The sequence below is a fragment of the Ammodytes marinus genome (genome assembly GCF_949987685.1).
Source record: "Ammodytes marinus genome assembly, chromosome: 20".
NCBI classification, from domain to species: Eukaryota; Metazoa; Chordata; class Actinopteri; order Uranoscopiformes; family Ammodytidae; genus Ammodytes; species Ammodytes marinus.
The window spans coordinates 11,311,350-11,327,144 of record NC_137224.1 but is presented as its reverse complement, the minus strand read 5'-3'; the positions used below and the strand labels follow the sequence as shown (position 1 = coordinate 11,327,144).

Sequence of the window (15,795 nt, the reverse complement as noted above, 5' to 3'; positions counted from 1 at the left end):
TAGCTAAACAGCTAACTTGCTGGCTTGTCCTGTGATCATGGATTATTACTCAGCATTAAAATGTCATAAAAATGTTTTAGCTAACATAAACTAACTGAATACATTTGCAGTAGGTTAAGCCTAGTTCATACGAAGCAGTGGCATGTGATTGGCTGAACGGTGTCAAGATAAAGAGAGACATTTTAGAAGTCATATATGAAGTATAAAAATACCTATTTAAAAGGATATTTTGAATTAAGAACAACAAATAATAACTTTTATTATTATTCCTGTAATTTATTTATTTAATATTGAACACTTCGGCTTCCATACTAATATGCCTGTATATTAAGTGTGTGAGAAATGAGTGCATGCACTCATTTTGTGTGTGCATTGTTGGATCAATACAGGAGATGAGTGGATTTGAGCTTTATTATTGGTTTTACTGCTTGTTTGATGTAGGAAGTTTGCAAATGCACATTATGTATAGAACAGTATATGTATTAGTATGCAAGGAACATTCAGATTTTTTTTTTTTACAATATGTACATTTCAGTTATGGTGCACCATCAGTCTTACCAGTATGAGCAACATAACCAGGGATTTTCTTTTTTTAAACCTTGTCCTTTTAGTTTCCTCGCTCCACCCTCAAACCCCGCAAGGAAATTTGTCACTCTCAAGTGCAATATTAAGACACATTCACCTTCAATTGGGTTTACTGTACAAGCAATTCAATGTCTGGTCACTGTTACTCAATTAAATCTCTGTATCTGTCAAACGAATCAAACACTACTACAAATACTGAAGATAGTGTTGACTTGGCTATAGGAAAATGACCAAAGGGCTTTCCGGAAAGGTCATTCTGTGGCACTGGTTATTAATATCAAACACGTCTATAAAATAACAAAATATTTTCCTCAAGCAGTACAAAATAATAGGCAAGGGTCAAGTTTACTCAATCCTGCACACACACGTATTAATTTAACAGGGACACACACACACACCAATTTCGTGTAACTTTTACATTTCTGAGCCTTTCCAGATTCAATTCTTCATAAAGGTACTTTAAATTTTTGTTCCCTATTTATGTCTAGTCTTAATGACACACAATATCAATTCAACTGATCGTGATTAATATGCTAATTGCACCAGGTCACAAAGGCACCTCCCTTCCCTTTACCCATCTTACCCTTCAAAACTATAGAACAGCATTGATATTGTAACAATGTCCCATTCACATACATATTGTACGAAGAAAAAAACTTAAGAAGATGTGCTTACAAAAACAGCGAGAAAGAAAACTGTACAACATTTGCGGGCACCTGAAATAGCTCCCAGGCACTTGTGATGCAAAACAGACATAATTACACATTTAAGCACTTCAATCTAGAACAATAAGTAAAAACGTAATACCATTTAAAGTTGTTAGTTGGGAATTAAAGTACAACCCTTACAGAGTAAAGTGAGAATACCTTCATTTTAAGTAACACTACAGCATGAAGCTCAGTATGTCTGTGGTTAGTAACAATGTACACTCTGCACCCGAAAGTAACAGAAGGTGATATAGGTTAAGTTTAACATGGTAAACTGTTTTTGCTCCTTCAAAAAAATTCCCCCAAACAGAAAGAAAACAAACAGGTGCTAGGGTTCCTCAGATGGCAGCATATAATGTAATAATAAAGTTTTTTGAAAGTAAAATCCGAACAAATCCGAACCAAATAGGTGCACCGCTATGAGGAGAAGAAGTCATACTTAACCAAGCTGATTTATGCAAATGCAGATAGCTGGGTTTCCTTTACATTGAAGTAATCCTAAACGTTGCCGCTTTCCCTTGGTCTGAATTCATCCTTTGACTTATGTCTCCAATGACTTGCCTTTTATCAAAAGGTCATTGTTACAAACAATAAGGAAACCGGACACCTCATTTCTTTTTGTCTCTCACCCGTTAACATCTCTCATTCACCTGTTTGAAGGATTGTCAGTCGCTAGAATCACTGCTTCGGGTAAACACAGTATCTCCTCTTGAACAACTGCAGATTGTTCAGTTAGTACTTAGAGGGTGCAATAATTGGTCAAATATTGATGTAGTAAAACAATCATTCAAAATACCCTGAGAAATTAAGCAAAAAAGATAGAAAACCCTGGATTTATTTATTTTTGACCTGATTATTCCGTGTGTTCATGTTGTTCTTCCTTGGAATCAGTGCCATTGTCTGACAGTGCGTTGTTATTTTCTGCATGCTGTTTACTGTTAGGTAGCATTACACCATCTATTGCGCACATGGCAAATTATATGGGTCATAAGACATCATTTTCAAAGAAACTGCCCTTATATTGGGCATAGCGTACATGTATCCGGCAGGATCTGACATTGTATTGTGTCTACAATGTATGAGAACTTTAATTTATACATGATCTGTGTGGAAGTGTGTGTGTGTGTGTGTGTGTGGTGTGTGTGTGTGTGTGTGAGGGGGTATAGTACATGCATGCATGGTTACATACTTTGTATGTCCAGTATGTATATTTCTGTAGTTGGTGTGTGCTAATGTAGATACAGTATAGTTTGAATTCCAAGTCCTACCCTTTTCTGGGTCAGTATGAAGGAGTCTGTGTGGGGTCTCCTGTGTTATGCAGATAGGCCCGAGCACATAGAACAGTGTCTCATGTTGCCTCAGTCAATGACTTTCCCCACAGTGTCCAGCCAGTAGTTCTTTTAGCAGTTGTCGGAAACAAGAATGAGACTTCTGGAGATCAGTTAATATGAAGCCAAAGTTGAGATTCATTCCGCGTGTGCTGCAACTGGATATCTTGAATCCTATACAAGCATTTCAAATAGGACCATATACTTGCTTTAATTTTTCGCTGCAGGAGAACAGATTCATTTATTTGAAATGCGTCCAAGTATCCTTCCTCAGGTTGTCATTTTTGCAAATATTCCAGCTATTGTATGGTATGCAGGCCTCACAGGCTAACAGAAACAAGCCATCTGACAACTTAAACATGGCATTTAAATAATGTTGCTAGTAAGGTATGTTTTGGTGATGTTCGCTCCTCTTTGGTAGCATAGATTCGTAAAGTAACACTTAAAAATACAACACTGGCTAACGAATGCTATGACGGAGGGACACACTGAGTATGCATGTTTAAGAAGTATAGAATAGAATAATAGAGATGAAATAGTCAGGTATCCACAGTAAATTCAGCTCCATTGTAGCTCCATGGTTATCAAGTCAGAAGACGTCGCGCTGCATGTCAGATAGTGTGGAAAGGCATGTGGGTATCCAGGCTCAAAATGGAATGGTGATAGACTATTGCCTTCCCAAAGATTTTTAAACTTTGACAAAGGAATGTTTAAAAGAACGTCCTGATGGTTTTCGTGAAGGGGCTTCACTTCTTTTGCAATGATTTAATATGTTACCCTGATAGAATTCATTCAGTCAATCTACTTTCTGTCTCCTCCTCATTTTTCGTCTCCTTTGATTAAAAATTAAATGATGTCTTCAGGATTCATAATATTTGACCATCACTGACTGTGACTTGCTTACCTAACAGCCTCAGGCCGATTCTAGCATGAATGAATTATGTGGAGCTGTGGAGGGCCGTGGAAGAATATTTAAGGTTTAAGGTTCAGGTGTTTTTTTTTGTTTTTGTTTTTTTTTGCACACTTGTTTAGCTTATTAAATCACACCACAGACGTAGCGGTGGGCTTTGAAGCATTCGGGCTTAGCACCAGACTCTGGGCAATGTCCTCACGGTTGATCTTGCGCAGTGCCTTGCACAGAGCGTCCATGCTGGCACAGTCCTTGCCAGCCCAGTCAGACAGGAGCGCGCGGACTGGATGGTCCTCCTGCCTGAAGGTGGCGATACGCTTCTCCTCGTACCCAAGGAGGCCCGCCAGGTTGCACCAGTCGCTGTCTTCCATGTGATCGCAGTCGTCGTCTCCTCCTCCTCCGCCTCTGAACAACAGCTCCTCCACTTTCTCTCTGGTGTGGAGAGGAAGGAGCAGACAGGGCTCTTCATCCATGGTGACCACTGCAGCGGGTGAAAAAGAACATGTTCGTGTCATTTCATTAAAAAAAAGTATTTTATTCTATTTGAGTATTTTTAGCTTGAAGTAGCTACGATAAATAAGACGCTATTTCTATATAGTTTTTCTTAATGCCTTTGTCAGGGTACACTCTCCCAGGAACAACAGCTGGCGTCTTAAAAACACTACCGCTAGAATGAACACAAACTGAAAGTTTTTTTTGACTAATGTATCGCAGTAAGATCTTGCCTACATCCTGTTTATGATATTTTTCAATTGACTCTAATTACTTATGGAAGGAAAGTTATGGGTTGCTCATTTCCAGCAGCAGCAATAGCGGTTTGTTGTGAAATAAAAAAAGCAATGCATGGACAGCGATAGCCTCTCTGACTCACCAGTTCCATTAAAACATCATTACACACTGTCTGACTGTCCACAAGAGTCTACAGCGATAATTGTTAAGCACCTAAGTGCCTCCATAAATCTCAACTATTACCCCGTTAAGATACTATTTAAACTTTTTTTTTAAAACTGCTCAGAACTATTTTCTCCTGATTGTACCACTTGTCCATAACCTGGGCAAACATGTGGTTTTAAATGTCGTAAAGTCTCTCAAACTGGTTTGTCAGGGCAGGTCTGCCAGGAGCACGTGCTGCCAAGAAGACAAACACTGTAGCTCTGTCAGCGATGTAATCCTTGTTTGCTGATTTGCCACGGTAACTTGTAAAGGTCATATTCAAGGTGGAGTTGATGAAGCCACCAGCCACCTCATTCCAGAGGGGAAACACTTTACATTCAACTGACACGTGGGACATTATGTGTGTACGTTCACAGCAAGCCAAAATTCAGGTCATACTTACCTGTGGAATTAGAAGAAACTCATTACCAGAGGAAGTCCGTGCTAGATAAACACTGACTGTGAGCTGAAATATCCCCACGCCCAATTCAAGTGCAATAGTTTGATAAATGAGAGAGCTATGATCACTTGGCCTTAAAGAGGCGGCCTCTGTGTCTGCCCAGGTATTAGTGTGTTACCTGTCTGTGCCTGAGTCTGGGCCTGCTGCTCCTGCAGACTCTGGCTGTCCACAGAAATGCCACTGTCACTGTGCAGCTTCTCTCCCTCGGGCGACGGCGTCTGGTTCTGGTTGGCTGTGCAGTTGTTGGCTCCTTGCTTGTTCTGCTTACAGCTGTTCCACCTGAATGAAAGTGAGTCACAAGAGAGACAAAAGAAAGAGAAGAACAATTCAACTCACAAAAAAGGAAGTAATCAACTATACAGTATGTACTGTATTTGTCTGGGGAAATCTTCAGTATATTGACTATAAACTGAAAAGAAAACTACCATCTTAACATTATTTACCATTATTTATCAGTTTTGTAAAGAGTAAAGACACATTCATCTGTAAGTGTAGTCAAGAGACTGTCCTCCCAAGACAAACAACATCACACAGTGTTTAAGCCCTAAAATAACACCGTTGTGACACAAGCCCTGTGCGGCTTTAGTAGTTATATATATTTAGCAGTTACTTTCCAAGCAACAGTCAGGATTGCTTGGAATTACTTTTCTTATTTCTGCTATTTTATTTTGAATTTCTTATATAAGACTTGCAATATAGTACTGTATTATACAACTTTATACCTGCTCCTACCTGAAGAAGTAAAAGATTACAGTAAATGGATTTGAGCAAAGTCCCTCATATTAGGAAAATCACATTTTCTTGAATTTTCTCCAACTAAAAACATGTCAAAATGTCTGTCTACCAGCGACTTGTTCTTATAAAACACTGCCATGTTTGCATTTTTCAGGGCAACTCAACAAAGAATTACAATACTGTGATGTATTTTTCACCCATCTTTTGTCCTCACCTCTTGAAGATGATGAAAGCCACGAGGCCGACCACAACCGCTGCCAGGATAGAGCAGTAGATGGGGATGAGTTTGTCGTTCAGACCTGGGTAGAGAGGCTCCTTGGAGTCACCATTAGTGGTGGTGGTGGTGGTGCTCTCTGTAGGGCCCTCTGGTGGAGCTCCGTCTGGGGGCGGTCCATCTGGTGGGGGTCCGTCTGTTAGAAAGTCATCATAGGGCGACATGGAGGAACCCAGAAACGACGTGGGAGACACTGGGAGGTAAGTCACTGTGAAAGAGAAATAGGCATGGAGAGAGATTTCTACGTGAACCTTGTGAAAATGTAATAACTGCTATAACAATTGCATCTACTGTAACGTTAGAGAAAGAAAAAAGACAATAAAACCCAATGGATTTTTAAGGCCACAAGGCACTTGCCGCTCGCAGTGGAAACAAGCTGTAAACATGACACTGAGATAAGTCCAATATTGAAGTTGAAATGGAGAACTTCTGGCAATTGTGTCCCCATCAGTCTAACAACTAGATGTCAAGAAGCAACTTCATATCTTATTGAATCAATAGGCTTTCCTTTCCCCTCAAAGACCTCTGAGAAAAACTCCTCTTGGCCAAAGGTTGCCCCACCATCAGTAGCAGCAGAAGGAGAGAGATGCTGTAAAGTCTTTGATACCCTGGAGATCGGGATATGTTAAAGGTGCTGTAAGCGGAATGGTTATTTTAGCTAACTTCCTGTCAGTTACTGCAGTTAGCAGTCCCCTCGCTCGTCCCTACGTCACCACATTAATGCACTGCGGTCTTCAAGTAGCGAGTTATCTAGCATCATCTCAGATCCATAAGTGTGATAAAACATGATAAAAACCATCAAAACAGACATTGGGAAGGATTTTTACCTGCTCCGCCATTGTAGGCGCATAAACATTCACCCATCTGTCGCTCTGGCGTGCACCAGCAGTGAGACCATGAGTGAGACGGGTTTCGGTTTATAGCGTTCTCTCTTGTGATTGGATATACATTTCGGGATCATCCAATAAGTTTATTTGCCGATTACATACAGAGCAGCTGACTGAGAGATCGGCTTTATGAAACGCGCACATTATGTAAATGATCACTTTATGAATAAAGAGCGATTTAACACTTATATTAACATAGATTAACCGCTTACTTCACCTTTAAGCTCCAAGTCATGATTGGAAAATGGTATCCAAGATTTAAATATGACAGACAGACCAGCCGTGTGTGTTTTCAAGCTAATGCTTCTATCCACCATAGCCTGTGTAACCAGAAATGCCACTCAAGCTGCAAACACAAACAGCAAGCACACATACACACACACACACACACACACACACACGCGCGCGCGCGCACACACACACACATAACATCCCACATCACTTGGTCATCTACCCTCCTCGAGGGAGCCATTAAAGAGAATAAGAGCAATTTGGTCCATCCAGTCCAACCCACTTTCCTGCGACCATTAACTCTAAGCAGACATGTTCCTTCCTCACCGCGGATGTTGGAAACCTATCCCCGCCTGTCACTTACTTACAGTTACTCACATCATCAACAGGAAACCATCCCGTTGGCTTCGAAGCCTCCAAATACCTCAGGAGAGCAGCTAAATGTAAGAAGGCCATTTCTCACTAATGAGGCGAAAACATTTTTAATGACAGCCTATTTAGATGGATGCACGGAGCTGCCGTGAGGCTTTTAGCTGAAGGAATTTTGAGGATGTGATAAGTACTTTATGGCAACACCCAATATACTGAACATCCTATTAACTTATTGTGCTTGATGTCCATCAATCTTAATATCTATCCTGTAAAGCCATTGATTTTTTCAACCACAAAAAATAAGTCTTATGATGATGTTGTTGTCGTATTACCGACAGGAAATAGGTTGCCCTGCGGGGTTATCTACGTATTTCATTGTGCCAGATTTGTGACACGTGCCGAGGAAACCTGTTTTGTGTTTCTCTTGCTGCTAATTTGATAGCATCAGTTCCCAACCAGCTTCCTCCCTCGACTGCCAGGTAAGTTAAGCCTCTTTCAGATGGATTTAATGAGCCGTGCACTCCTGTTAAATGCCTTCCAGGTGCTCTAAGCTCAATTGGCACAGCACACAACCTTATTCACACCTTCTCCCTCCTACTGTCTGCTGTCATTCAAGGGGAACACTGATTTTACACATTGGTGTCTCTTTACAGCTTTTTGGGAGTACAATTCTTATATGAAATGAGTTGTGTAAAGTATTTTGTGGATCCAGAAAATCAACGCAAAGTTTAATGAATTAATGAATATAAATATAAAAAATATGGGGGGCGTGGAATTGCCAGACATCTGTAGCACGCTGCTCACCCTGGCTTAAAGGGCTAGGGGGTTGAGGCCCCATTAGCCACTACTATCATAACACACCCGAGGCTCATACAGAACTGCTGCTAGTTGAGTTGCATTTTGGGTAATGTAAGTGCCAGGGTTGGATCTATGGGTGGGCCTGGGTGAGCATCACCATCACCATCACCTCCAAGGCTTGTCTGTCTTTCTACACTCCACTGTTCCTGCCCCCCATCAACACACACACACACACACACACACACACACACACACACACACACACACACACACACATACTCGAAACCAGACACCATTCATTGACAGAAATCTTCTTTGTCCAGCACAAGTACTACCCCCCGATCTATTCACCCTTCAATCCTCTCATTATCCATTTTACCACTGGCAACACTTTGGCTCGCTCATACCAGACATTTCCTTTTCTGTCATTCTGATATGGTTATTTGGTACAGAGCGTTTCCTCCTTTAATTCCCTCCTTTCCACCACCCCCGGAGCTCCTCCCTTTATGGTAAACACAACATTGTTGTCGTCCAATCATCCTGGTTATATCTTTTAACACATTTCAACAATCCAATCTCCCTTAACCCTAAACATCTTTACCCTCCCTCCCTCTATGATTAACAGTAAAACTGGCCCTATGTGCCTTTAATGAACCACTCACTCAACCTCTCACATTGGATGGATGGTCTGGCCTCAGATGGGAGTGACCTTCTCCTGCTGAGCTCAGCTACTCTACTGTAGAGAGAGCTCAGTGGGTCGTGGGTATTTGCTCATAGTCGGAAAGTCATCATGTTGAGACATTTAAATGATCAAATCAGCAACGAATCCCCCTTTACTGTGACATTAAGTCATGAGCTACATGTATAATCTCATAAAGAAGAGGAAGAATGTGAGTACCCTCCTCCATTGATGTATCAGTCTGGAAGCCGAGATATTTATTACGTTATTTACACAAAACATGAGTAATTAAACTTCATTAGGCCACATTAAAAATATCCAATGCCCTAAAATGTGGGTTAACATGTATCTCTGTCCTGTGAAGACCATGTAAATTATGTTAAAAAAAGCGTTCAGATAAACTGATCAAATGCTCTTTTGTCGTTTAAGACAATTCTTTAATGTTCTGCAAAAATAACAACTACTGTATATCTATATACATATCTATCTATATATATTTATATAAAAGAAAGTGTAAAACAAGTAAACATTTTGGATATATATATGTTTTTTACTAGACAGCAACACTATGAGATACAGAATAATATGGATATTTCATGTCCAATAGGAAAAACTCTGTCACTGATCCCTGCACTCTACAAACTCAAACCTCATGCTTTCGTACAGTATTTGGAAATCCCATTTTCTTTTCTTTTTTTGTCGTTACAACTGTGTAAACAGCTTGTCATTAAGATAATTAAACCTGAAAGATGCAAAGCTGTCAAAATGACAGGTTAGTTAAACTGTTACCAATGTCAATAATCGATTTATTGTATCGTTGTTATGCGCCATCACATGAGTGTATACGCATACAGTGGTAATGTGTGTTAGTGTGTATTTTGTGTTGAAGTCCTTGTGTATGTGTGGGGTAGCAGCCACCTCTGAGTTACCCATAATTCTAATCTGTTGCAAACAGATACCGGAAAACAGGTGTTGTTGCAGTTTCAACACCTTATACTTTAAAAGCTTACTTTGGAGTTTAACAGAAAGGAAATGAGGGGCCTCCTCCAACCCAAGCAAGTTTTTTTTTATTACATGTCATTACTCCAGAGCACCGACTGCTGCCAAGACCTGCCCGACGAAAACCTGAAACGCCTTCACCAAGGACGGATATTTTTTATGTTGTCACAACATGCACAAGTGGATGAATCAATGGCTGATATGTGAAGAATGCTGATGAACCTGCTTTTTTGATCCTCTTTCAACATCTATGATTTGTTTCACCATCTCTTCCTTTTTTTTTCCAAATTTTTCCTTTTCTCCTTGAGGCCTCTGGCTCTGCTCCTACCTGACATGACCTGTCTCATTTTTCTGCCCCACGTGCTCCAGAGTGAAAACACCCCACGGGCCGTGTACGCATGTTTGTGTATTTGTACGGGGTGTTTATGTGTGCACACCTGTGTTTGTTTGTGTGTGTGTGTCTATGCGCGTGTGTGTGTGTGCGCGTACGCGTACGTGTGCGTATGTGTGTGGGTGTGTGCCTGTTCTGCGGCAGTATGTGATCAGCACTCGTAGAGGTCAACCAGGGAAACCCTAGAGCACAGAGGAGTAACTCCATCGCCTTTATCGACCAGGCCACATTCTCAGCATCTGCTCCCTCTGTCTGCTCTTTGAAGCTTTCTCCATCTCTTTCTTTCTTTTCTGCAGCTCTCTATTCCCTTCCCTGTGTACTGCTCTCATTGTCATCGCTGGTGTGTTTAAAAAAAAATCAGTTTTACAGTTCAGCTTTGGATTTGCACCTCGCTACACTGTTTTTGTTCAAATTTAGTGTGCAACTTCCTACCAAAGCACCTATTTTTTAATGGTTTAAAAGATGTAATGTATTTCTGTAAATACATTTGAAAGAAATACATTACATTATTTTGGACATTGTTTTCATTAGGTATGCCACAGTATGTTCTCACAGGGGGGAAAAAGAACTTGGCTCAGCAGTGACACAATCACCGATACATCCTGTAAATCCTCACGAGGAAAAAACCCCGACCTTCCAAGCAGAACTTTGGTCAATGAATGTACGGCACGAGCGAAAGCGCAAGTGTTGTGTTCACCCTTGGACCAGAATGGCCCACTCATGCCAAGATACCTCCAAAAATGTCCCCCGGAATGTCGGGGGGTGAATTACTGCCCGGATGGCAGGCGACTTCGGGAGACCGAGCCTAGGCCACAAGGGCTTGATTCTTGTTTGGCAGTCGAGTAAAAGACACAATCAACTTTAAAACTTACTTCCGTCATTACAATGCTCATACTGTGTGTCGCAGGGAGCAATAGGGTTAAAGAGAGAAGGTCAACTGTGGCCATAGTCAGTGGTGATATAAGTCAGTAGATGTGTGGAGAACAAGCTATAGTCACACAATGAGTGACTGTGCAATACAAAGACGGTGAATTGTTTAGTCTGGGGTTGGGGGTTCAGTCACAGCTATTGATGCGGAAATGCTTTGGATGCTGGAAATCAGAAATGTCGATGGCATTTTACCCTTTATCGTTTTTCCCATTTGTCACCTCTTTCACTGCCTGTCAAATGCTTGATGGAATGAACTGTTCCCTAAGCCCCTGCCATGGACAGTGACTCTCTAATCAGCTTAGCAATCATAACTAAGCACGGTAAACCAAAGATACAAGAGCAAAAGTTAAAGAAATTGATTAAACTGCACTTATGAAGGCTGCAAAAGTTGTCTTGATTGCTTACACTAGTAATCTTTACCAGCATAACATCCACAACCAAGGAGGCCAGTCCTGGATACTGCATTATCAAAGTTTAGGCTTATGTTAAAGGCCCTATTTAGATTCCAGCAACCCATACAAAAACGTGTTACTTGAAATAGTACTTCATCAAATTCAAAGGCAATGCCTTTTGTTTTTGTATTATGAAACATATTGTTGCAAACAAAATAACAATTTGTTATAAAGTTACTATATCACATGTATAATACCAGGCCTAACTGGCTATGAACAATCAAATGCACACACACCGGTGACAAGACAAACACAAACTATTTAAAGAAAGCCCCTTCACCTCATTCGTTCCTGTCTTCCTTTTCTTAACTTTTCTCCATCCTACCCTCAATGTTTACCCTTCCTCCACCTTTATTAACATCTTGATTTAGGCAAACTGGTGTGGCCCTGCGTGCTGTGCATGGGGCTAGTTAGCAGATTATGCGTTCTGATTTCTGGAGGGCAGCCTGTCGATCGTTAAGGTCAACCCCAACTCAGGAAGGAAACAGCTCCCTCCTCCTACTCACCTATCAATTTAAAAACCAAATGCACTTGCCCCCCCCTCCCCCTCCCCCGCTACCTCTTAACCACACCTACTTCCACCTTCTTCCTTCCATATGCTGTCTCAGATCATAAATGTTCAATAAGTCATCTCATTCATTTCAATTCGTGCATAGCAGTCGAAATATCAGTGCCCGTCTGCATGCATATGGCTCTGTGTGTGTGTGTGTGTTGTGACTCAAATTTGAGTTTTCCTTTGGACTTCGTCATAGCACGTGTGTGTGCATGAATCATGTAATTGCATGTGTGCTGCAAACCTCAACCTGTTGCCCCTTTTGCCAAAAGCACCAGAAACCAAGGCTTGAGGTGATAGGTCAGTCCACATATGCACACTCAATCTTGGACGCAATCTCAAGAGTGAACAGGGTTGAATAGTGAAAGTCTTCATTATTCCCACTATACTCGAGGGCACAAAGCCAAAACCTCAGACTGATAAGGACAGGCAGCAACTACTCTGTCAATCTCCATTATTGCTCATTCAACTTAAACCATGTTATATGAAAGGGTCTTGTCACAGAGTGTTAGCTTGGTTGGCCACTCCTATTGATAATGCATTTTTATATAGTCTCTCCCAGGACTTGACAGGCATTGCTATGTAACCAATCCTATCATTATCAGCCATATTACACAGCAGTTTCTTTTCCAGCCCTTTCCTCTGCAGAGCAACCCCTTCTATATCTGATTGGCATTAATTAAGACATGGGGACAATTATAAAAAAGGAGTTTAACAAAGCATGGGTTGAGCAAATATTGTTTCGCAGGACGATATTTTGGCAAAGCATACATTTGTTGGATGGGAACATTGTGCTGCTACGATATTTTGTGATTTGAAAGATACATTATGTCACATTTCTTCATTATGTTAATAGAAAATGTTATCTCAGCTGCATCACATTTTCTACAAAAACATATTTGCAGTCGTAAATCTGTTGCAGATACACATACTTTCTAGCAGGCAAGGTTGACCCATACAGTATAACACGTGGATGTTTGAAAGGCTTTTAATGAAAACTCTAATCAACTTTATTTGACCCATTTGTGTTGCGGTGACCCCTGAATGGCTTGTGCAGATTGTGCCATGTTGTTCAGTGCCCATCCCTAGGGGAAATCTTACACTGCCTGATCTTTCCACTAAGACCCCCTCCGCGTATACAAGCCTCCCATGACATTCAACCTCTGACCTTGCTCGGCGGCCTGCATAAGAGTGGAAGTCATATCACACTTATTTAGATAAGTATCTTGCCTTCAGTTTCAGACCCTCAACTCTGTGGGTCTAGTCTGACAAAGCCTGGTCGGTATAAGTGTATTTGAACAACACAGGGAGAGGAAAAGAGCAAAAGGGGTTTTCTTTCCTTGAATAAGACTCAAAACAAACCACTAATCCCTTTGGAAGTGTTGGGAGGAAATTGGATTTTCCCTTCACATCATATCAGCTGAGCTATAGCATCCACATAAAGGGTTGCTAAATTGTCACAAGGGAAAAATTCATCACTGGCCTAACGTCAGATATAATCCAAACAGTAACTGCAGTTAATCCAGCTTTCTCTCCAAGGATAACCACACAGTATACAGTCAAGGTGATGTTCCGGTCTCTCCACCTTCGGTTAAACTATTTCTCCATGTGCCTCATGTTCCGACTTGTCTTTTTCACGGGCAGTGGGCTTCTGCGTGTTCCTCTCTCTCTCCCTTCACCCTACTACTGACTGTGTGTTCAGCCTTCAGGGCCTGTGTGTCGCCTGACTCCAAAAAACTAATGGACATGGACGTCTGGCAGCATTACAGATTTGTAAGTGCTGATACCGCTCGTGCTTGGGTAAAAAGATTACATTAGAAATAAAGAGCACATGATTGAGTTAGAGTGAGGATAACATATGATGATGAAGCCCATACACGGCGGTCATGCCTGGAATAGCAGCAAATTCACATTCACCATGACCTATTACTCCATTAGATATCTCAAAGGATGTTTTAGTGTTGGAGTTCTGGCTCCTTAGATCTTGATTTTGGAAGAATCCACCCCTCCATAGAAAACAAAAGTCCTCAATGGAAGCTTGTATTTTCAGCATCGGTGCACTTAATATAAAAGCATCAGTGCATTTAGTGTCCACTTCTGCTTATCAAGTTACTTTTTCTGTATATCATTGTGGTCATTGTCTAGTTATGAACTGGGCAGACACTGTGCAATTGATTAATCTTATGTTTCAATCTCTTTGTGCGACTGTGCGTGGCCAAAATCAATCCCTACCACTCGTATGTTCACATTGTACAGGCTGAGTGACCATGTGGGTGATCATCAAGACAGTGTCGGGCAAGTACCTTGATAACTGTAAGCAAAGCGAATTAGTTATAGCTCTAATTACATTACTTTCATTACTCTGCCCAGCTCTGTGGATAAACTTAGCCTCCCCACCCGTACATCTCATTTTCTGCATTGAGCATGAGTAGAAATATGAAAATATACCCTTTAGTTTTCCAAACAAGTCTTACCAGTGGCTAACATTGGCAAACAAGATAAACTATCTACTGATGATCATTCAAGCAATTACTTTGGTATCACAAAAAGCCGGTGGAAATTCAGTTGGTTGTGTGTGACATATTGAGGGTTAAACATTGGTTTTAATCCAAAACAAGCTACCAACTTTAATTGCAAGAGCATGACCTTAAATCCTTTAAATAAATCAAATGTAACACTTTACAACAATGATACATTAATCAACTGTTATTTAATCTTTAGTTAATGCTTATTATGCTTATTGAGCATTAACTAACTGTTAATGATTAGTTATTTACGGTAAGTCAATGCTTGGTAAGAAATGAACTACACTTAGTTAACTATTACGGTTAGTTCATGCTTAGTTAATGTTTATTAAGCATAGCGTTAATTAATGTACCCTTATTGAAAAGGGTTACCAACTCAAATCTTCCAGTATAAGTGAAGTGAATATTCAAGCAGCACAAACACTCTAAAAACAAAGTCACAAATTATATGCAGGGCAAATCTACATTAGTCTGTTTTACTCATCACTAGCTCCTTCAAGTAGCCCCAAGGGCTGCACTGAAAGCCCTCCAAGGCCAAATGGGATCATGGGAGAGGCACAAAAGACTCCCTATTAGCCTGAGACTTGCTCTGTCTTCACCACTGTGATACAAACATCCTTCAAACCGCTGGCCCAACAGAAGGCATGGCTGATCACAGCCTTTTATTGTCATTTCACAAAAGCGTTGATTTAATCTGTGAGGCATCAGGTCATTGGAATGAGCAGTGACTGCAGTCGTAAGGAATTTCGAGATTTGGGGTGTGATACTCACAGGGTGCAATGATAAAAAAGAAATTCAGAGTCCCGTTCAGAGATATGACCTTCCTTCAAACCCTACCAATAGGAAGAGTGTGGTCTTTGTATCTGTCTTTGGGATAAATCCGAGAAGACAATGAGTCGAGCTTTGTCGTGGCATTTAGTCGGCCCGCAATACAGTCTACAATGTCGAACTGAGATGATCTTATTATGAGGCTTACATTGTGAACGTCCAGCTCATCGTACGGTCCGTACAGTGATGGACAGGGAATATCTGCCCTCATGGATTCT

The 15,795-nt window shown here is 40.9% G+C and overlaps 1 protein-coding gene across 1 annotated transcript in view; it reads right to left on the bottom strand.

Annotated features, from left to right (window-relative positions):
* Positions 1–347: 347 nt before the first annotated feature.
* Positions 348–15,795, bottom strand: part of ngfrb (nerve growth factor receptor b) — a 31,625-nt gene continuing 16,177 nt past the window's right edge. The window contains exons 4-6 of the mRNA XM_080049235.1: positions 5,873–6,140; positions 5,042–5,202; positions 348–4,011 (exon numbers count right to left, since the gene is read on the bottom strand). Coding sequence (XP_079905361.1) covers positions 3,662–4,011; positions 5,042–5,202; positions 5,873–6,140 — 779 coding nt within the window. The 3' untranslated portion in view covers positions 348–3,661. The remainder of the gene's footprint in view (positions 4,012–5,041; positions 5,203–5,872; positions 6,141–15,795) is intronic.